Genomic DNA, 21,643 nt, shown 5'->3' with positions numbered 1-21,643 from the left:
CCCACAATACCTCAACTCTGATCAAGAAGGCTCACCAGCGTCTCTTCTTCCTGAGGAGACTGAAGAAGGTCCATCTGTCTCCTCAGATCCTGGTGAACTTCTACCGCTGCACCATCGAGAGCATCCTTACCAACTGCATCACAGTATGGTATGGCAACTGCTCTGTCTCCGACCGGAAGGCATTGCAGAGGGTGGTGAAAATTGCCCAACGCATCACCGGTTCCTCGCTCCCCTCCATTGAGTCTGTCCAAAGCAAGCGTTGTCTGCGGAGGGCGCTCAGCATCGCCAAGGACTGCTCTCACCCCAACCATGGACTGTTTATCCTCCTACCATCCGGGAGGCGCTACAGGTCTCTCCGTTGCCGAACCAGCAGGTCCAGGAACAGCTTCTTCCCGGCGGCTGTCACTCTACTCAACAACGTACCTCGGTGACTGCCAATCACCCCCCCCCCCCCGGACACCTATTATTATTTATTCAAATCATTTGCTATGTCGCTCTTCCAGGGAGATGCTAAATGCATTTCGTTGTCTCTGTACTGTACACTGACAATGACAATTAAAATTAAAATTGAATCTGAATCTGATAACACGAGGAGTTGAGTATAGGAGCAAAGAGGTCTTTTTGCAGTTGTACAGGGCTCTGGTGAGACCACACCTGGAATATAGCGTGCAGTTTTGGTCTCCAAATTTGAGGAAGGACATTCTTGCTATTGAGGGAGTGCAGCGTAGGTTCACAAGGTTAATTCCTGGGATGGCGGGACTGTCATATCCTGAGAGAATGGAGTGGCTGGGCTTGTATACTCTGGAATTTAGAAGGATGAGAGGGTATTTTATTGAAACATTTAAGATTATTAAGGGTTTGGACAAGCTAGAGGCAGTAAACATGTTCCTGATGTTGGGGGAGTCCAGAACCAGGAGCCACAGTTTAAGAATAAGGAGTAAGTCATTTAGAACGGAGATGAGGAAACATTTTTTCACACAGAGAGTTGTGAGTCTGTGGAATTCTCTGCCTCAGAGGGCGGTGGAGGCAGGTTCTCTGGATACTTTCAAGAGAGAGCTAGATAGGGCTCTTAAAGATAGCAGAGTCAGGGGATATGGCGAGAGGGCAGGAACGGGGTTCTGATTGGGGATGATCAGCCATGATCACATTGAATGGCAGTGCTGGCTCGAAGGGCCAAATGGCCTACACCTGCACCTATTGTCTATTGAAAGATATTGTGAACCTGGAAAGGGTGCAAAGAAGATTTACGAAGATGTTGCCAGGTCTCGAGGGCCTGAGCTATGGGGGGGGGGGGGGGGGGGGGGGGTTGAGAAGGCCAGGAGAATGAGGGAAGATCTTATAGAGGTGTACAAAATCATGAGAGGAATAGGTCAGGTAAACTCACAGAGTCTTTTGCCCAAAGTAGGAGAATCGAGAACCAGAGGATATAGGTTTAAGGTGATGGAGCGAAAGATTTAATAGGAACCTAAGGGTTAACTTTTATTTGTTAACAAATGGTGGTGGGTGTCTGTAACGAGCTACCAGAGGAGGTAGTTGAGGCTGGAACCATCCTGGATAATGCAGGTTTAGAGGGATATGGGCCAGATCTACGCAGGTGGGGCTAGCGTGGATGGGATATGTTGGTTGGCATAGGCACGTTGGGCCCCAAGGGCTTGTTTCCACACTGTATGACTATGATTAACCACTAGCTTTTATGTTGAATTTAAACTGCATGTATATGCTCTGGTAAATATTTTGCAGGGTACAAAATTCCCCGGCTGCTTGGCAGAATTAGAACTTGGTCCAGATCTTTATACCAGATCTCGGGATTACAAACTGGTGACGTAACCATTATTTCACAACAAATTCCTTGCATAACTCAGCTAGGATTTTCTGCCCATATATGTTAAGATTGATTCCTACCTGCTGCTGTATCCGGTGAGAGGGTTCCAACGCTGGTTTTCATAAATGTAAACACACATCACATCTGACTGAGTATAAATATTATCCGTACTCCCAGCCAGTCCTGAAAAGGCAAAATACGAGATATAAAACAAAGCAGCTTAAAAAACCTTTTGCTTAATTCATAAGACCACGTATTCTCCACGGCTTCAGAGTCTGCTCCGCCACTCCATCATGGCTGATCTATTTTTCCCTCTCAACACCATTCTCCAGGCTTCTCCAAGTAACCCCTTACTCATCAAGAACCTATCTATCACCGGTTTAAATGTCTTGGAATCCATAGCCAAGATACAGCATGGAAATAGGCCCTTTAGTCCACCAAGACTGCGTCGACCAGCGATCACCCTGTACTCTAGTATTAACCTACACTCTAGAAACAGATTACAATTTTTACCGAAGCCAATTAAACTACAAACCTGTACATCTTTGGAGTGTGGGAGGAAATCAGAGCATCCAGAAAAAACCCACGTGGTCACAGGGAGAACGTACAAACTGCGTACAGACTGCGCCCATAGTCAGGATCGGGTTTCTGGCACTGTACGGCAGCAGCTGTACCACTGCGCCACCCATCCATTCATTGCCTGTCTGTGGCAGTGAACTCCACAGATTCACCACCATCTGGCTAAAGAAATTCCTCCTCATCTTCATATGCTCACTTAGAAACATAGAAAATAGATGCAGGAGTAGGCCATTCGGCCCTTCGAGCCTGCACCGCCATTCAATATGATCATGGCTTATGCTTGGCATTAATGAATTCTGGAGAAATGAGACAGCACTGATCATCTCTGGGTCTCAAAGTCCCGACTGATGAAGGCAAGACATGAAGTCACAGAGTTATACAGCATGGAAACAAGCCCTTCGGCCCAACTCCTCCATGCCGAACAATCTAGCCCCATAGTCCAATGTTTGGCAACCACTACAGGGAGCTGTCAAGTTCTGGTGGGTCAAACATCAGGTATAAGAGCGTTGAGTTTACAAATGAAATAAAATGCCAAAAAGGAAAACAAAAGAATCACCTTGAAAGAAACCACCTCCGTAGCCACCAGTATAAACCCAGGCTGTGTGATCATATCCAATGCCCCACACAATTCCTTGACTGTTGCACTCAACTATGCGTAGGTGTCCTCCAATTTGCCGCCAATACCTACACAAAACAATTACATGATCAACGGAATTGTACTGCACAGAAGGATATCACAATTTTTTTTATTGCTGATTCTACAAAAATGCTGCCCATTTAGTTTACTCTATGTGCTCCATTCCCATGGCTACAATGTTTAGTCCCCTTCAGTCAGGAGATAGAAGCAGAAAATTGCAGGTCAATTAGTTTATCAGCTGCCAGAGAAAATCCTGTCTGGAGCCTCTCTTGACTAGACTCAAGACAAAAGAGAGAAGAGTGTTTAACTGTCATATGTACCAACAACAGAACAAATAAATTCATATTTACAGCCGCAAAACAGGCCTTTAAACACAATACATTGTGCCCCAGATGTTATCAGGCAACTGAACCATCCTATTACCAACCAGAGCGTGGTCCTGACCTCTCATCTCAGAGTCATACAGCGTGGAAACAGGCCCTTCTGCCCAACTTGCCCATGCCGACCAACATGCCCCATCTACATTAGTCCCACCTGCCTGCTTTTGGCCCATATCCCTCGAAACCTTTAATAATAATAATAATAAATTTTATTTTTGGGCGCCTTTCAAAAATCTCAAGGACACCTTACAGAGATTAACAAGAATAATAAAACATATAATCGGAATAAAATAAATAATAAAGACATCACCAAAACACAAATTAAAAACAGAATTCAATCCAAAGACAAAAAATCAAAAACACAATGTGAAGAGAGAGCAGCGGCAGCTAAAGCGCGCCAGCGTCCACTCTCCCTTCCGACAGCCATCTTGGACACAGACTAACATGTTTACTTACACACAAAAAAAAAAATCATCCCCCCACAATGGTTACCACTGTGGGGGAAGGCACAATGTCCAGTCCCCATCCCCAGTTCACCCAAAGTCAGGCCTATTGAGGCCTGTTGCCTCTACGGAGGCCCGATGTTCCTGGCCGTTCTCACCGGGTGCTGTTGTCCCGGCGTCGGGAGAGTCCTCTCAGCGGCTGGGCCACCTGGAACGGCCGCTTCCTGACTGGGGACCGCGGCTTCCGAAGCCGACAAGGCCGCGCCGGTTTGGAGCTCCCAAGGCTCCCGATGTTAGAGTCGGCGCCGCCCGCTCCGCTCCGCAGCCCGGAGGTGTTGATCTCGGCGGTCACAGCTCACCGGAGCTCCAGCGCGTCGATCCAGCGCGGCGATCCAGGCAAGGCATCGCCCGCTCCACTCCGCGATAGCGCTCCAGCACTGTGCCGCCACCGAAGCCGAGGTGCTGGGCGGTCCCCGCCAGGAAACGGCGCTCCACGCCCGCTGGTAGGCCATGAGGACGGGTCGACAGGGCAGCCCGGAGAAAAAGCTGCCTCACCGACCAGGTAGGGACCTAGAAGTATAATTACCTCCTTCCCCCCACATTAAAACATCCATTCTCCAACAGACAAAGGACAGGACTTAATAAAACTCCAAAAAAAAAAGTGAGTTAAATGGACGGCTGCTGGTTAGCAGCCATTCCCCAAGATGGCTCCTCCCCTTTATGCACCTGAAGTTCTGAATTATGAATCTAAATGTTTCTTGAAAGTTTCGATGCTAACTCCTCCAGGTAATATCAAGTGCCTCCTCCGGCAGCTCATTCCCTACATCCACTACCCTTTGTCTAAAAAACTTTCCCCTCAGGTTTCTGTTACATCTTTCCCCCTCCCCTTAAACCTATGTTCCGCTGGTTCTTTTTGGAGAACCTCAACTGAATCTCATTGGAGACCTTCAAACGACAGTATCTTTAATCATACTTGAACTAAACATTATTCCCTTTATCTGTACACTGTGGTTGGCTTGATAGGAATCATGAATAGTTTTTCTGCTGACTGGTTGCATGCAACAAAAAAGCTTTTCATTGTACCTCGGTACACATGACAATAAACTAAATTAAACCTCATATAAACTTTAGTAGCTGCTTTTAAATATTCTGAATTTGAATGGCAAATATTCTGTGGGATAATTTCCACATTTCTTTTACTTAGTAGATATTTACATAGTTAGCTGCTTAGTCGTGTATATTAGTAGCATAGGTATTGAGGGGGGTGGTTCTGGGATGCCAGAACTAAATGTTGAACCTTCCCAAGGTGTTGTGGGCCTAATTCAATGAAACACCAGTGAAGGGAGGTACTCACTTTATAATATACTGGCATCTACACACTTTGTTTTTGTTGGCCCATAGTTTAACTGAGTAAAGGCATTTTAGATTCTCATGTGGCATGGAGATTGGGTTTCTTGGTTAAACATTCGCTTGTGTGTTTGTTAACATGTAGATAACTTATTATTGAAGGTGAAGTTGGTTGTGTATAGGTAGTTTAGACACTATTTTGGCATTGGGCTTGCTTTTCTTGATTCAGTGCTTATCCTGGTGTCATAGCACAAGTGCTTTGTGTTTTAACACTAATGTAATGCCCAGAATTTAACAAAACAAGTTCATGCAGATTCATGGGTGTGCCACAAGAATTGTGTTCAGACCCACCCAAGGTACGGATGGCATGTTTCCTCCTCAGAAGGATGTTAGTGAACTAGTGTTTAGGACAATCAAACAACCGGAGAGGACTTGGAGGAGTTGACGACAGCAGTGGATGCTGGATAAAGGGCCGGCACCTCTAAAAAGGAGATGAGGAGGAATTTCTTTAGACAGAGGATGGTGAATCTGTGGCACTGATGGCTGTGGAGGCCGTCATTGGGTGTGTTCAGGTTCTTGATTAGTGTGTAGGAAGGAACTGCAAATGCTGCTTTACACCAAAGATAGACACAAAATGTTGGAACAACTCAGCGGGTCAGGCAGCATCTCTGGAGAAAAAGAATAGGTGACATTTCGGATTGGAACCAGACTGGACTGAACGCTTTCAGACTGGACTTCTTCAGTCTAAACAAGGGCCCCGACCCAAACCACCACCTATTCTTTTTCTCCTGAGATGTTGCCTGACCCTCTGAAGTTCTTAATTAGCAAGAGTGTCAAAGGTTATGGGGAGAAGGCAACAGAATGGGGTTGAGAGGGAAAAATAGATCAGCCATGATTGAATTGGCTCAATGGGCCAAATGGCCTAATTCCGCTCCTATGACTTACGAACATGAATTAAAGACTTACAATTGGTCACTTGGCATAGGATGTTGTGTGGCTTCCAGACTTGGGCTAGGCTCACTGACAAAGACATCTCCTTTGCACGTGATGGACCAAAGGGCCTGATGAGATGGGGGTCCGTGAATCTCACTGCTGTCACAACATGCTAGGCTCAAGACAGCAAGCTGCAACACAACACACAGTGCCCGGTTACAGAATGCAAGACAGCACATCAACATCAAACAAACAATAGCGCAAACTGGATTAAGCTTTGCCTGTTACATTTGACTGATAAAGCCTTCTTGTTTGCTGTAACTCATTTGACAGCATCAACAATAACTACAAGCAGAACACAAAGTGTATAAAATGATGAGAGGAATAGATCGGGTAGATGCAGAGAGTCTCTTGCCCAGAGTAGGTGAATCGAGGACCAGAGGACAGAGGTTTAAGGTGAAGGGGAAAAGATTTAATAGGAATCTGAGGGGTAACTTTTTCACACAAAGGGTGGTGGGTGTATGGAACAAGCTGCCAGAGGAGGTAGTTGAGGCAGGGACTATCCCAACTGTTAAGAAACAGTTATCAGGTACATGGACAGGTCAGGTTTGGAGGGATATGGACCAAACACGGGCAGGTGGGATTAGAGTTGGCCGGTGTGGGCAAGTTGTGCCAAAGGGCCTGTTTACTCACTGTATCACTCTATGACTCTAGGTTCTGGAGTAACAACTGAGGATCAGGCAGCATCTGTCAAGGGAATGGATAGATGGCTTTTTGAGGGAATGGATATTTGATTGAAGAGCTTGAGATACTCCAGCATTTTGTGTCTAATTCAATGGGTCAGGTAGCATCTCTGGGGAGAATGGAAAGGGCAGCACAGTGGCAAACAGTAGAGTTGCTGCCTTCAGTGTCAGAGACACGGGTTCGATGCCGACTATGGGTGCTGTCTGTACAGAGTTTGTACGTTCTCCCTGCGACCGCGTGGGTTTTCTCCGAGTACTTCGGTTTCCTCCCATTCACCATCCTCTGGGTGAAATATTCCTTTTCATCTCTGCCCTTGCTTTGTGCCCTCTGGTTCTAGACACCCCATCCAGGAAAAAAAATATCACCTCTGCACATACCCTGTTAAACCTCTTAAGAATTTTGTTTGTTTTAACAAGATCACCTCTCATTCTCCTAAACTCAAGAGAACACAGGTGTAGGTGACACAAGGAACTGCAGATGCTGGAATCTTGAGCAAAACACAAAGTACTGAAGGAATTCAGTGGGTCAGGTAGCATCTGTGGAGGGAATGGGTGATGTTTTGGATGGGGACCCTTCAGACTGGTATCCGGTACCTGACTTCTTCAGATACAGAGAGGAGGAATGTAATGTCAAGCCGGAGGGAGGTATATGGGTGGCTTTATTGGGAAATTTGGACTGTTGTGAACCTTACAATTTTGCACAAAGCAAGATTTCAGTGCCTGATGTTTTGGGAATGAACACATGTGAAACCGAACAAAGGAATCCTGAACAAAATAAAATGCTGGAGGAACTCAGCGGGTCAGGCAGTAGCTGTGGAAGGAAATGGATAGATTATGTTTCGAGTTGGGATCCTTCGAAGAGCCCAGACTTGAAACATCATTCATATGTTATTTGCATGGTATATTTGGGGCTGGATACTGGGGAAAATTACCTCACATTTCTTTGTCACTTTTCCATCAAATCATTGACACTACATGCATTTGAGAAAGTGGGATTGGGAAGGGGGCATGGATTAACATTTCATTTGAAAGGCTCAAATGTGCAGTAGTGCAGGGGTTCCCTCACTGTTGTCCCATTGACGTTGTAGCACTCCCTCAGTGTGGTGCTTGGAGAGCCAGTTTGGATATTGTGTGTATTTATAATGTCAGTCCCAATCCGTGACAATGCACATCACAGTAAGAGTTTGCAGTAAAGTGATCAGAACAAACATCCTGCTTGATTGAGTATGGAAAAGATTAACCATATTGGTTCATGGGATAGGCACAAAATGCTGGAGTAACCCAGCGGTTCAGGCAGCACCACTAGAGAAAAAGGATGGGTGACCTGTCGGGTTCAGACTGCAAGTAAAGGGGGGAGGGGTGAAGGTAGGAAAAGGCCAGAACAAATCAGGGCCTACAACTGATGACCAAAGAAGGGTGGAGCCCTTCATGGGATGGCAGGTTTCCTCCCATACCTCAACCACCATTGAGTTACTCCAGCACTTTGTTTCTTTCTTTGGTATAAACCAGTATCTGCAGCTCCTTGTTGTTACCCAAACATTTAGCATGGTAGGTTTTCATTCATCCCTCATTCACTTACCCAGTCGTACATTTCTTGTTCAGTAGCCGTTGACAACCTGATTGGCCACCTTTGTTTCGTCCTTTCTGGAGTGTAAATTGCAAAGGAGTGTTTTGCTTCATTAGCAATCGGAACTAAAATTGTAACTTCATTTAAAAAGAGGTGAAGATACTGTAAAAATTAAGGAAAAGTAAAGTCAACCAACATACGTATTTAATTAATCAGACATTCGCAAATATTAAAAGCCACAAAGCGCTGGAGTAACACAGCGGGTCAGGCCGCATCAATGGAGGACATGAACAGGTGACAAGATAGGTCGGGACTCAATGGAGTGGGCAGACATTACTACACCCAAGTCGTAAAATTATGAATGAGCTACAGTCTCTTTCATGACACAAATACGTCACCGCTGATCAAGAGGGCGGCAGAGTGGAGCAGTGGTAGAGCTGCTGCCTCACAGCACCAGAGACCAAGGTTCGATCCTGACTACGGGTGCTGTCTTTACGGAGTTTGTACGTTCTTCCCGTGTCCACATGGGATTTCTCCGGGTGCTCCGGTTTCCTCCCACACTCCAAAGATATGCTGGTTTGTAGGTTAATTGACTTTGGTAAAACTGTAAATTGTCCCTGGTGTGTTGGATTGTGTCAGTATACAGGGTGATCGCTGGTCGGCAGGTACAAAGGGCTTGTTTGCACTCTGTATCTCTAAAATCTGAAGAAAAATTTGACACTAAGCCACCGTACTTTTTGATGGTTCATGTCATTGGAAGGTTGTGATACGAAATAATCATCTCCCTGTTCCTTGAATCATGTGCAGCTAATCACACAATATCACACTGTGAACACAACACATCTGAATATTAAGTCTATAAATATTTAAACATTATTTATTCTTATGGAAGCAGATTTCAAATTTGATTCAGGATTAAAATGAATAGCTCTTGAGAAAGTTTTTCTAAACAAAAGTCAAAAATACATGCGTAAACCAGGATGATGCCTGCAAGGAATATATAATTTCCTTCTTCAGAATCATTTGCCAAAGAGAAAAATAATCACATCACTGAACTGAACTAAACAAAGACCTTGAAAATGCTGACCACGTTAAAAACAACTAGGCTTGGCAGGATACACTTTTAATCAGTTACTGCCTATTTTACCTCATACTCAAATCGAAAAACTATTGACCTTGCTGATAACTGTGAATTTATTAGTATTCACACTTCACGAGCTAGATAGGGTTCTTAAAGATTGCGGAGTTAGGGGATATGGGGAGAAGGCAGGAACGGGGTACTGATTGGAGATGATCAGCCATGATCACATTGAATGGCGGTGCTGGCTCGTAGGGCCGAATGGCCTACTCCTGCACCTATTGTCTATTGTCTATTTTGTAACCAACAAAGGACCTGGGACCCAAAGTTATATTTTTGCAAAAAGGTGACATCACTGCCAAAGGAACATTTTTATGATTTTAAAAAGTCCATGAATAATGATTTACGATTAAAACTTCTCATAATATCTTTAGTTCCTTTCCTCAATACAAATCCATGAAGAGGAATATGTAAACTAATGGTGCAATTAACAAGGTTTATCCCTATGGCATAAAGCTCAGTTTCCAGAGCACCAAAGAGAAACTAGAGTGAACTCACCTTTTTCACATCATTGTACGTGTAGTATATGAAAAATATTCCGTCCCGCTTCCCATCGTTCCCTGTAAACTGTTCCAGTGCGACTTTAACATCTGTCCATTTGTACGGCTTCCCATCTCTCCACCACTTCATCATTCCCTTCTTTATCCACACGGACTGGTAAAACAGAGCAAGAATACAAAGAATCAGAGTCGCAGAGCGGCAAATGGCGCAGTGGTAGAGTTGCTTCCTTACAGTGTCAGAGACCCGGGTCCGATCCCAACTACGGGTGCTGCCTGTAAGGAGTTTGTACATTCTCCCTGTAATGATTTTTCTCCGGATGCTCCGGTTTCCTCCCACACTCCAAAGGTGTGTGGGTTTGTATGTTTATTGGATTTAGTAAGTTGTACATTTGTCCCTAATGTGTGTAGGTTAATGTACAGGGTGATCACTGGTCAGCACGAACTCGGTGGACCGAAGGGCCTGTTTCTGTGCTGTATATCTAAAGTCTAACCTTCTCAATCAGTCCTCCCTATTCTTTTTTAGATTGCATTATTACTCTTAATATAGTCATTAAAAATCTTGGGATTTTCCTTTTTTTCCCCTTTCGGTGTCATTTTTTGGTGTTGCCTTGTCTTAATTTTCCTTTATTTTCTCCTTACACTTTTTATATCTCCATTGGATCCCCCCCCCCCCCCCCCCCCCCCCCCCCCCCCCCATGCAACACAAAGGTTTTCACAGTACCTCGGTGTACATGATGATAAACCTAAACTTACACAGTAAATGAGAGGCTTGGAGGGTATTCAAAACACAGAGATCTGGGAGTGCAGGTGCATGGTTTCCTAAAAGTGGCGAGTCGGGTGGACAGGGTGGTGAAGAAGGCGTTTGGCATGCTTGCCCTCGTTGGGAAGTACATTTTAGACTTGAGATACAGCGTGGAAACAGGGCCTTCAGCCCATCGAGGCCGTGCCGACCAGCGATCACCCCGTACACTAACACTATCCTACACATTAGGGATAATTTACACTCTACAGAAGCCAATTAACCATCAAACATGTACGTCTTTGGAGTCTGGGAGGAAACCGGAGCACCCGGAGAAAATCTACAAGATCACAGGGAGAACGTACAAACTCCGTACAGACAGCACGCAGAGTCAGGTTCGAAAGCGGGACTCTGGCGCTGCGAGGCAGCAACTCTAACGCTGTCCCATTTATTGTCCAAAAGCTAGGAGACATCATAATGCAGCTGTACAAGTCGTTGGTGAGATCACATTTAGTGCACGATGTGCAGTTCTGGTCACCCAACAATAGAAAGGATGTTTAAGAAGGAACTGCAGATGCTGGAAAATCGAAGGTACACTAAAATGCTGGAGAAACTCAGCGGGTGCAGCAGCATCTATGGAGCGAAGGAGATAGGCAACGTTTCGGGCCGAAGCCGTAGAAAGGATGTTATTAAGTTAAAAAGTACATAAACGATATTCACAGGATGCTACATGAGTTAAAGGGAAATGTTGGATAGGCTGAGATTTTTTTCTTTGGAGTGTAGGAGGCTGAGCGGTGACTTTATTGAGGCGTACCAAAATCATAAGGTGCATGCTTAAAGTAAACGCTTGTTTTTTTAAATCCCAGGGCTGAGGATTCAAACACTGGAGGACAAAGGCTTAAGATGAGATGGGAGAGATTTATGATGAGCCTCAGGGCAACATTTACACTCAGAATGTAGTCTGTATTTGATATGAACTGCCAGAGGAAGCTATAGAAACTGTAGAATCTTTCAGAAGACCTTTTAAGGCAGCACAGTGGCGCTGCCTCAAAGCAGCAGATCCTGACGTTGGGTACTTTCTGTGTAGAGTTTGCACGTTCTCCCAGGACCACATGGGTTTCCTCCGAGTGCATCCCCAAGTCACAGGTGATTGTAGGTTAATTGGCGCTCTGTAAATTACCCCTGGTGTGGTAGTGGATGCGAAAGTGGGATAACATAGAACTAATGTGAACGGGTGATTGATGGTCAGCGTGGACTCAGTGGACCGAAAGGCCTGTTTCCATGCAGCAACTCCAAACTTTAATTTAGTACAAACAGGTGATGATTAGTCGGCATGACCTCGTGGGCTGACAGGCCCGTTTCCATGCTGTATCTCTCTAAAACATTTGGATAGATATATGGAGGAAGGGTTTGGAGGGATATGGACCCTGAAAGCCAACTTGGTGGGCATAGACAAGGTGGGCCCAAGGGTCTGTTTCCGTGCTCTGCGACTCTGCAATCAGTCTACCTGCTCCACAGCCTGCTCGTAATGTTTGAAATCGTCCACTTCTCGCTTGGACCGCTCGATTAGCTGCTGAACAATCTGCTTCCGCCAAACCGTTTGCTGGGGACAACTGTTGGGCATCGAGTGCGATTGTATGGAGAAATTCAGCCCTGCAAAAGCACAACAAGGTAGGATAGGGAATATTTAATCCTTGAAAACACTTAAGCAGCAAAGACATGTACACTTGGCCACTAATGTTTTCTCAACCCAAATGTACATAATAAAAGAAATGTGTTTGAAGAGGGATTGTGAAGAGCACTCTCTGCATTAAAGCAGAGAAATAGAGTTTATGCAACATCTGCTCGCAACCCAAGCTGGGCTTTGTGGTGCAAATCATTAGTCCTGAATCACTGCATGAGGGTGGCAGCAAGTGAGTCATTAGGTGTACCAACCAAGTTAAAGAAAAGCTTCATATAACCTGGGGCAGTACGGTGGCCCAGCGGTGGAGCTGCTGCCTTACAGTGCCAGGGACCCAGTTTTCGATACTGACTCCATGTGCTGTCTATACAGAGTTTCTCCCTCTGCCCACGTGGATTTTCTCCAGATGCTCCGGTTTCCTCCCACACTCCAAAGACATACAGGTTTGTGGGTTTATTGATCAGTAAAAATTGTAAATTGTCTCTAGCGTGTAGGATAGTGCCAGTGTACAGGGTGGTCGCTGGACAGCACGGACTCGGTGGGCCGATGGGGCTATTTCCAGATTGTATCTCTAAAGTCTAAAGACGGCTGTGGATGCCAAGACATTTAAAGTGGTGATCGGTTCTTGATTAGTAAGGGTATCAAAGTTTACAGGGAGATGGCAGGAGAATGGGGTTGAGAGGGAAAAATATATCAGCCATGATTGAATGTCAGAGAAGACTCGATGGGCTGAATGGCCTAATTCTCCTGCAATGTCTTATGGTTACACTATGTTCTATGAATTATTGAATTAATTGAAAGAAACAACATGGAAACAGGCCCTTTGGGCCACCGAGTCCATTGATCACCCGTTAGATAGACACAAAGTGCTGGAGTAACTCAGTGGGTCAGGCAGCATCTCTGCAGAAAAAGGATGGGGATGTTTTGAGGCGGAATTTCATTGTTCTTTCTAGGACATGTGACAATAAAAGACTCTTGACTTACTGGTTGTAGGTTTTGTACTCAACAGTGATGTACAAGCATGGAGTAAAGGGAATTGCCTACCTGACTGGACATTGAACCAGTTCAGCTGGGTGTGGGCATCTATGTCGCATCCTCCTCCACTGAGCCAGGCCCACAGCGGGTGCTCTTCAGACACATAGTGCTCTTCAATTCCAAACGGGTAGACAGCCGCTGACGAAATGCTGGACGTCTCGGCCAAGTCCAAGTTGACTGGGCTTGACCCGGAGGGAGCAGTGTCCAATTCAGCACCATCCTGCGGGGACTGCTGGCCGTCCGACAGCCAGGACCGGGCAGCACTTGGTTCAAGACCAGTCTGATCGCACTTTACTGAGGGTCCTTCGTTTAATGAGATGTTCTCAAACACGCTCGTCACAGTATCACATTTAGACTCGGCGACAGGACAGCAAGAGGCGACATCTCCATCTCCGTCCGCATTGTTGTTGGAACATGGTACTCTCTCAATTGTTTCAACAATGTTTTCAGTTTCTTTTGCAATCCCCTCCATTTCCAAAGAAAAGTCAGCATCGTTGGCGATGGAGGCCTGGGGTGGTAATCTAACCTCATCACCAAAGAAGCACCCAGCACTGAAATGAAACCAAAATTTAATAGCAACCGGAGGAGTAACTATTTTCTTTTTACACAAAGGGTGGTGGTTATATGGAACGAGCTGCCCGAGGAGGTAGTTGAGACATTATTATTACATTTAAGAGTACATGGATAGGATAGGTTTAGGTTATATGCCAAGTGCAGACAGGTGGGATTAGTGTCGATGGGCATCTTAAATCAGCGTGGGTAAGTTGGGCCAAAAGGCCTATTTCCATGCTGTATGACTGGGGCGACTATGAAAATGAAAATCAAATAAAAAGTTCAAAACATTTAAGATTTTCGGCAAAAGAACCAGAAATAAAACGATGAGATTTTTGACAACACTCTCCTTGTGATTTGGAATGCAACTGAGGGGACAATGGAAGCAGGGGCGGCACAGTAGCGCAGCGGTACTGTTGCTGCCTTACAGTGCCAGAGACCCGGGTTCAATTCCGACTGCCATTGCTGTCTGTACGGAGTTTGTACATTCTCTCTGTGACCGCGTGGGTTTTCTCCCACAGACCAAAGATGTACAGATTTGTAGTTTGATTGCCTTTGAAAAATCTGTTTAATTGGACAGATGTTTCAAAGAATCTGCATTGGCGTTATGACCCACCCCCCCTTCCGTTAAAGAATAATGTTATTGCATTGTTAGTAGTACTAAGGTTCATTAATTTGTAACTAAAATGGGCAGGTTGGCTTAATGAAGAAAGGCTAAGCTTGAAGCCTCTGGCGTTTACAAGAGTGAGAAAGGACTCAATTGAATACTTTGAGATTCTGAGGTGAAAATAAGGAGAAATAAGGAATTGCAGATGCTGGAAGCTGGAACAAAACACAAAGTGCTGGAGTAACTCAGCATATCAGACAGAATCTAAGTTGTTTAGTTTAGTTTATTATTATTATCATTATCATGTGTACCAAGGTGCAGTGACAAGCTTTTTTGTTGCGTGTTATCCAGGAGAGGAAAGACTAAACATGGTTATAATCAAGCCGTTCACGGTGTACAGATACAGAATAAAAGATACAACGTTTAGTGTGGAAGACAAGGATAGGCAGCGTTTCAGGTCAAGACACTTCATCAGACAGATTGTAGTAGGGGGGAGAAAGTGGGAAAAGGGGTGGGGGCGGAATAAAACCTGGCAAGTGATAGGTGGATACAGATGAGGGGTGGTGGGTGTAGGTAAATATTTCCCTGGGTTACTGTACCTCACAAGACTGATGGCACTGCTTGCACAGGATGATCGGTCCTGATCTCGGTTTGCCATTATGACTTTCCAAGCCTTTCCACTGTATTCGGTTGGTGTCACACCTTGTCGAAAATAGATACTGCGGTCGTCAGACCCGATTCCCCAGACCTGGGGTGATGACGGGACAAAAACAAGGTGTAAGCAACCCACATTATGAGTTACAGATCTGACCAAAGTTAAACCAGACAACATTTTACTAGGGTATAGAAACAAAGAACTGCATATGCTGGTTTATACCCAAGGTAACACAAAGTGCTGGAGTAACTCAACGGGTCAGGCAGCATCTCTGGAGGGTCCTGACCCAAAATATCACCCATCCTTTTTCGCCAGAGATTCTGCCTGTCCTGCTGAGTACAGCATTTGTGTCTAATATTTTACCAGGGTATTGGTACTGGCAGGCAAAATTCAAAGCTGAAATTAGTTAATGTAAATATGACCTTGAGTACCATTTGGTCTCTGGGCAAAAGGAGCTGATCAAGGCCATTTTGATCTATTCAGCTCGATCTGGTCTTGATCAAAATGGTCAGAGGTTGAGTGGAGACCCGATAGAAGTATATAAAATTATGAAAGTAATGGATAGGGTAGACATTCAGAACCTTTCTCCCAGTGAAGAATTGTCAGACAAGAGTGTGTAGTTTGAATGTGAGAGGGGCAAAGTTTAAAGGAGACATGCAGGGAAGTGTTTTTCTTTCCACCAGATATCCTGCTATTTCTACTTATATCTCCTGTAGATCCCCTTGTGTTGTCTCTTTTACTTGTCCCATTCCTTCCTCCTTTTATCAAACGTTTTGTATTTTTCTTCCCTCTCCTCCATCTTAGGGGTGGCACAGTGGCACAGTGGAGATGGTGTCTTACAGTGCTAGAGATCCGAGTTTGATCCTGACTACAGGTGCTGTCTGTATGAAGTTTGTACGTTCTCCCTATGACCCCGTGGGTTTTCACTGGGTGCTCCGGTTTCCTCCCACACTCCAAATACGTACAGGTCTGCAGGTGAATTGGCTTTGGTAAAATCGTAAATTTTCCCTAGTGTGTAGGATAGTGCTACTGTACGGGATGATCTCGTCGGCGCGAACTCGGTGGGCCGAAAAGCTGTTTCCGCACTGTATCTCTAAACTAAACTAAATTTTGTTTTATCTTCAACCTTTTTTGGTTCTGATGCAAGCTATTTGACCCTATACATTGCTCTCTCCACCACTGCTTCTTGATGTGCTGAGTACTTTGATTTCCTGCATTATTTAAGATCTCCTGTATACATTGATATATTCCAAATAAATTGATTGTTTGACTCAGTGAAACTATTAAAATGGGGGCAGTTAAAAAACAGAGAAAAACCTTCTTACCTGGTCATTTAATCCTATGTTCACCATCACCATCTCAACATTCATGCAAATCCAACCTGCCCCAACAGGGTTCTCAGAACAGACACCTCTTCGAAACCAGACCTGGCAAAAGGAAAATACACCTCAAAGACTTGCATGAAGAATGGTAAGGGATTCAAAATGGTGTTTCGGGAGATCAGTGGAATGTTCAGTTTAGTTTAGTTTATTGTCACATGTACAGAGGTACGATGTAAAACATTTTTGTTGTGTGCTTTCCAGACTGCAGAAAGACTGCATAATTACAATCGTCCACCCACAGTATACAGATACAGGATATTGTTTTGTGCAAGATAAGGTCCAATTAAAGATAGTTTGAAGGTCTCCAATGAAGTAGTTGGGGTTCTCCAACGAGAACCAGAGGACATAGGTTTAAGGTGAGGGGAGGAAAGATTTAATGGGAACCGGAGAACGTTTTTAAACAAAGGGTGGCGGGTGTATGGAACGAGCTGCCAGAGGAGGTAGTTGAGGCATGCACTATCGCAATATTTAGACAGGTACATGGATAGGACAGGTTTAGAGGGATATGGGCCAAACACAGGCAGGTGGTAAGAGAGAAAACTTTGAGTTTAACCACATTAGAATCATTTGTGTTTATTTATGGTCTTTGACAAAGGTTTACTGTTGTTTAGTTTTCTACTCTGTTGCTTTACATTGATTTTTCTCGGGTCAATCTGAAGAAGGGTCCTGACCTGAAACATCGCCTGCCTATTCCCTCCACAGATAATAATAATAATAATGGATGGGATTTATATAGCGCCTTTCTAATACTCAAGGCGCTTTACATCGCATTATTCATTCACTCCTCAGTCACACTCGGTGGTGGTAAGCTACTTCTGTAGCCACAGCTGCCCTGGGGCAGACTGACGGAAGCGTGGCTGCCATTCTGCGCCTACGGCCCCTCCGACCACCACCAATCACTCACACACATTCACACACAGGCAAAGGTGGGTGAAGTGTCTTGTCCAAGGACACAACGACAGTATGCACTCCAAGCGGGATTCGAACCGGCCACCTTCCGGTTGCCAGCCGAACACTTAGCCCATTGTGCCATCTGTCGTCCCCCAATGCTGCCTGGGTTCCTACAGCACTTTGTGTTTTGCCTCAGTCATAGAGGCAGGCAGAGTCATGCAGCACAAAAACAGGGCCTTTGGCCCAACTGGTTTATGCCAACCAATATGCCCAGTCTACGCTAGTGCTGTCAATGTACGTGTCCAAATGGCTTTTAAATGTTATTATAGTACCTGCCTCAACTACCAGCTCTGGCAGCTCGCTCCATATACCCACTACCCTCTGTGTGAAATGATTGCCCCTCAGGTTCTTATTTAATACTTCCCCTCCCACCTTAAACCTATGTCCTTTGGTCTTGATTCCTCTACCCTGGGAAAAAAATCGCTGTGCATTCATCTAATCTATTCCCCTCATGATGTTATATATCACATCATAAAGATCACCCCTCAGCTTCCAATGCTCCAAAGAATAAAGTCCTATACTCCATTATGACAAAGGAGGCTGCTCAATTTGTTGTACCCATGTCAGCTCTGAGAGGAATTCCAACAAATTCAGTACCCCACATACTTCCCTGAAACCTATTCCTCCTTCCAGGCCCATCAACTACCACCCTCCCTCCCCGATTCTTCTGCTGCACACTTATACATGGGGTAAATTTACAGTGACCAATTAACTTACCAGCCTATCACCGACATGTGTGTGACTTGTCACTGACAGCATATCACTGGAGGGATGACACATCACCAAAGACCCAGGTTCAATCCTGACCTCAGGTTACTGTCTGTGTGGAGTTTACACGTTCTCCCTGTGACCGTGTGGGTTTCCATCGTGTGCTTGTTGTTCACCCACAAGATAGGGAGAATGCATAGTCTTTTACCAGAGGACAAAGGATTAAAGTGAGAGGGGAAAGGTTTAATAGGAACCTGAAGGCCAACCTTTTTCCACTCAGTGGTGGGTTTGTGGAACGAGCTACCAGAGCAGAGAGTTGAGGCAGGTATTAAAAACATTTGGACAGATGTATAGAGACATGGATAGGAAAGGTTTAGAGAGATATGGGTATCTTGATTAGCATAGGTAACTTTAATTTCATTTTTAAGATAGTTTAATTTAGAAATACAGTGTGGAAACAGGCCCTTCGGCCCACCACGTCCACGCCAACCAATGATACCTGTACACTGGTCCTATGCTACACACTAGGGACAATGTCGTGCCAATTAACCTACAAATCTGCACATCTTTGGAGTGTGAAAAGAAACTGGAGCACCCAGAGAAAGCCCACATGGTCACAGGGAGAACGTACAAACTCCGTACAGACAGCACCAATGGTCAGGATGCCACACGGGTCCCTGGCGCTGTAAGGCAGCATGTCTATCGCTGTGCCACTGTGCTGCTCCAAGTTGGGCTGAAGAGTATGTTTTCATGCACTATAAAGAGACTGTGAAATGTGCATAAGCAGGTGAAGTGAGAGAGCAGGGAAGTGGCAGATGGAAGGAGCTGAGAGTCCCAATCTAAGACAGTCATGTGCTTTGTTCAAGTTTGAAATATTCATGGTGCAGTGCGTGCATTTACCTTTCTGTCCCGTGTAACGGCCCAGAGCACGTTGACACCCACCGAGACCTGGACAAAACCATTTCCAGAGTTTTGTGGCTCAACAATCTCCCAAGAATTCCCTAATGACCAAACGACAGGGAATTCATATCAATGATGTTGAGACTTCCTAAACAGCACTGCACATTGACACTAGGGCATCTGTATAGCACACATGTGCATGCGCATACACACACATACGTTCATTTTTCCACCTCACCCTTGCTCCCAACAGCACCTCAAGAGTCTTTAGGTACAGCATGGAAACAGGCCCTTCGGCCCTTCTCGTCTGCACCATCCAGCGATCCCCGTATGCTAACACTATCCTACTCACTAAGGACAATTTTACCGAAGCCAATTAACCCACAAACCTGCACATGTTTGGAGTATGGGAGGAAACCGGAGTACCCAGAGAAATCCCCGTAGTCACAAGGAGAACATACTAACTCCGTACAGACAGCACCCATAGTCAGGATCGAATCTGGGTCTCTGGCACTAGGAGGCAGCAACACTAATACTGTACTGCCCCAAATCATTGGTTAAAACAAATTTGACAATCCAACCATCAAGGATGAGAGAGAATGCAGCAAGAATGTGGAACACACTTCTGCAGGGAGTAGCTGAGGCAAATTACATTTAGGAGTAGATAAGAGAGATAAGGCTTTGGAGGAAAATACCGATAAGATAAAATGAGGTTATGGAGCATGAACTTTGGGTCAATAATGCATTTAGTGCTTATCCTACAATGTACATGTAGCTCTGCAATAACAAGTGTTTTTTAATGACGTTGAGGACATATGTTTAAGGTGAGAAGGGCAAGATTCTCACACAGAGGGTGATGGGTATACGGAACGAGCTGCTAGAGGTGGTTGTTGAGGCAGATATTATAACAACATTTAAAAGATACAAAGGTACATGGATAGGAAAAGTTTAGAGGGATATGTGCAAACACGGCCAAATGGGACTAACTTAGATGGGGCATCTTGGTCAGCATTGACGAATTGGCCACAGTGCCTGTTTCTGTACTGTATGACTCTAATTAGATATAAAGCAACCGATGATTTAGGAAAGACTATATTATCTGGGATGAATTCGTTGTAACAAAAATTTTGATCGGGGACCAGAACATAAAAGTTATTTTGGAAATTTACAAGCAGAACAAACATCTGTCTTGATAAACAAAAAGTGCTTAAAATAGGGTTTCCACAGACAAGAACGTCTCTTAAGAACAGAGCTGCTAGATTCACCAGGCAAAGCCATTAGAAGTTGACAAGCAATCAGTTCTATTGACACTTGTGCAATGGTAATCTATTATATAACATTTTGTATTTTTAGCTTACAGAAATAGAAATAAACTTAAAAAGGCATTTAAATTTGAAAATCCTGCATGAAAAATAACTTTGTTATTACTCACCTGGGATCCTCTTTTTCCTCATTTACACAATTGGTTTTATGGCGCAATTTTCTATAAACCCGAGGTTTCTTAGGAACGCAACTATAGCTTTATAGCGTTGTGTACTAACATTAAACCGCCACAGCCAATTAACCATGTGAGTTCATTCATGCTGAATCACAATTGAAACTCAATACCTTTAGGGTTATCTCTGTTTATTCCTTTCCTCATCATTAGCTGACCTTCCCATAGCACGGCACACACTAGGTCACACGGTCCACAGGCAATCTGAACTACTTCCCCAAGAGTCAGGATTTCAGTCCATGACAAACCCTCAGGATTCTGATCAGTTACATTTTCTCTGTAAAATACCTGGGAAAAAATAAAATCAAAATGTTAAATTAGGGACAATCCACTTTGTACTAGTTATGTCCGCTACACAAGAGTCATAGTCACAAATACACAATGGAAACAGGCCCTTCAGCCCAATTAATCCATGATGACCAAGATGCCCCATCTAAGCTAGTCCCACTTGCCCACATTTGGCCCAGATCTATCTAAACCTTTCCTAACCACATACCTGCCCAAGTGTCTTTTAAATGTTGCTACAGTACCTGCCTCAACTACCTCCTCTGCAGCTCATTCCATATACCCACCACCCTCTGAGTGAAAATGCTGCTCCATCAGCTTCCTATTTAATCTTGCTCTTCGCACCTTAAATCTATGTCCCCTGGTTCTTGATTCCCCTATCCTGGGTAAAAGGCCCTGGGCATTCATCCTCTCTATTCCCCTCATAATTTTATACACCTCTATAAGATCACCCCTCAGCCTCCTGCACTCCAAGGAATAAAGTCCTAGCTTGACTAACCTTTCCCTATTGCTCAGGCCTTTGAGTCCTGGCAACTCATCTTTAAAAAGGAGTTATCCACTGGA

At 44.7% G+C, this 21,643-nt stretch overlaps 1 protein-coding gene across 1 annotated transcript in view; it reads right to left on the bottom strand.

The window, feature by feature from the left end:
* The window catches only part of tecpr1 (tectonin beta-propeller repeat containing 1), a 64,624-nt gene that overhangs the window by 26,571 nt on the left and 16,410 nt on the right, over window positions 1-21,643 (bottom strand). The window contains exons 6-16 of the mRNA XM_033040559.1: window positions 20,908-21,082; window positions 19,300-19,400; window positions 16,684-16,785; window positions 15,303-15,451; window positions 13,554-14,095; window positions 12,336-12,481; window positions 10,088-10,243; window positions 8,464-8,613; window positions 6,175-6,332; window positions 2,958-3,085; window positions 1,903-2,005 (exon numbers count right to left, since the gene is read on the bottom strand). Coding sequence (XP_032896450.1) covers window positions 1,903-2,005; window positions 2,958-3,085; window positions 6,175-6,332; window positions 8,464-8,613; window positions 10,088-10,243; window positions 12,336-12,481; window positions 13,554-14,095; window positions 15,303-15,451; window positions 16,684-16,785; window positions 19,300-19,400; window positions 20,908-21,082 — 1,910 coding nt within the window. The remainder of the gene's footprint in view (window positions 1-1,902; window positions 2,006-2,957; window positions 3,086-6,174; window positions 6,333-8,463; window positions 8,614-10,087; window positions 10,244-12,335; window positions 12,482-13,553; window positions 14,096-15,302; window positions 15,452-16,683; window positions 16,786-19,299; window positions 19,401-20,907; window positions 21,083-21,643) is intronic.

The sequence above is a fragment of the Amblyraja radiata genome, chromosome 22 (genome assembly GCF_010909765.2).
Source record: "Amblyraja radiata isolate CabotCenter1 chromosome 22, sAmbRad1.1.pri, whole genome shotgun sequence".
NCBI classification, from domain to species: Eukaryota; Metazoa; Chordata; class Chondrichthyes; order Rajiformes; family Rajidae; genus Amblyraja; species Amblyraja radiata.
This window is presented reverse-complemented; position numbering and strand designations above follow the sequence as displayed.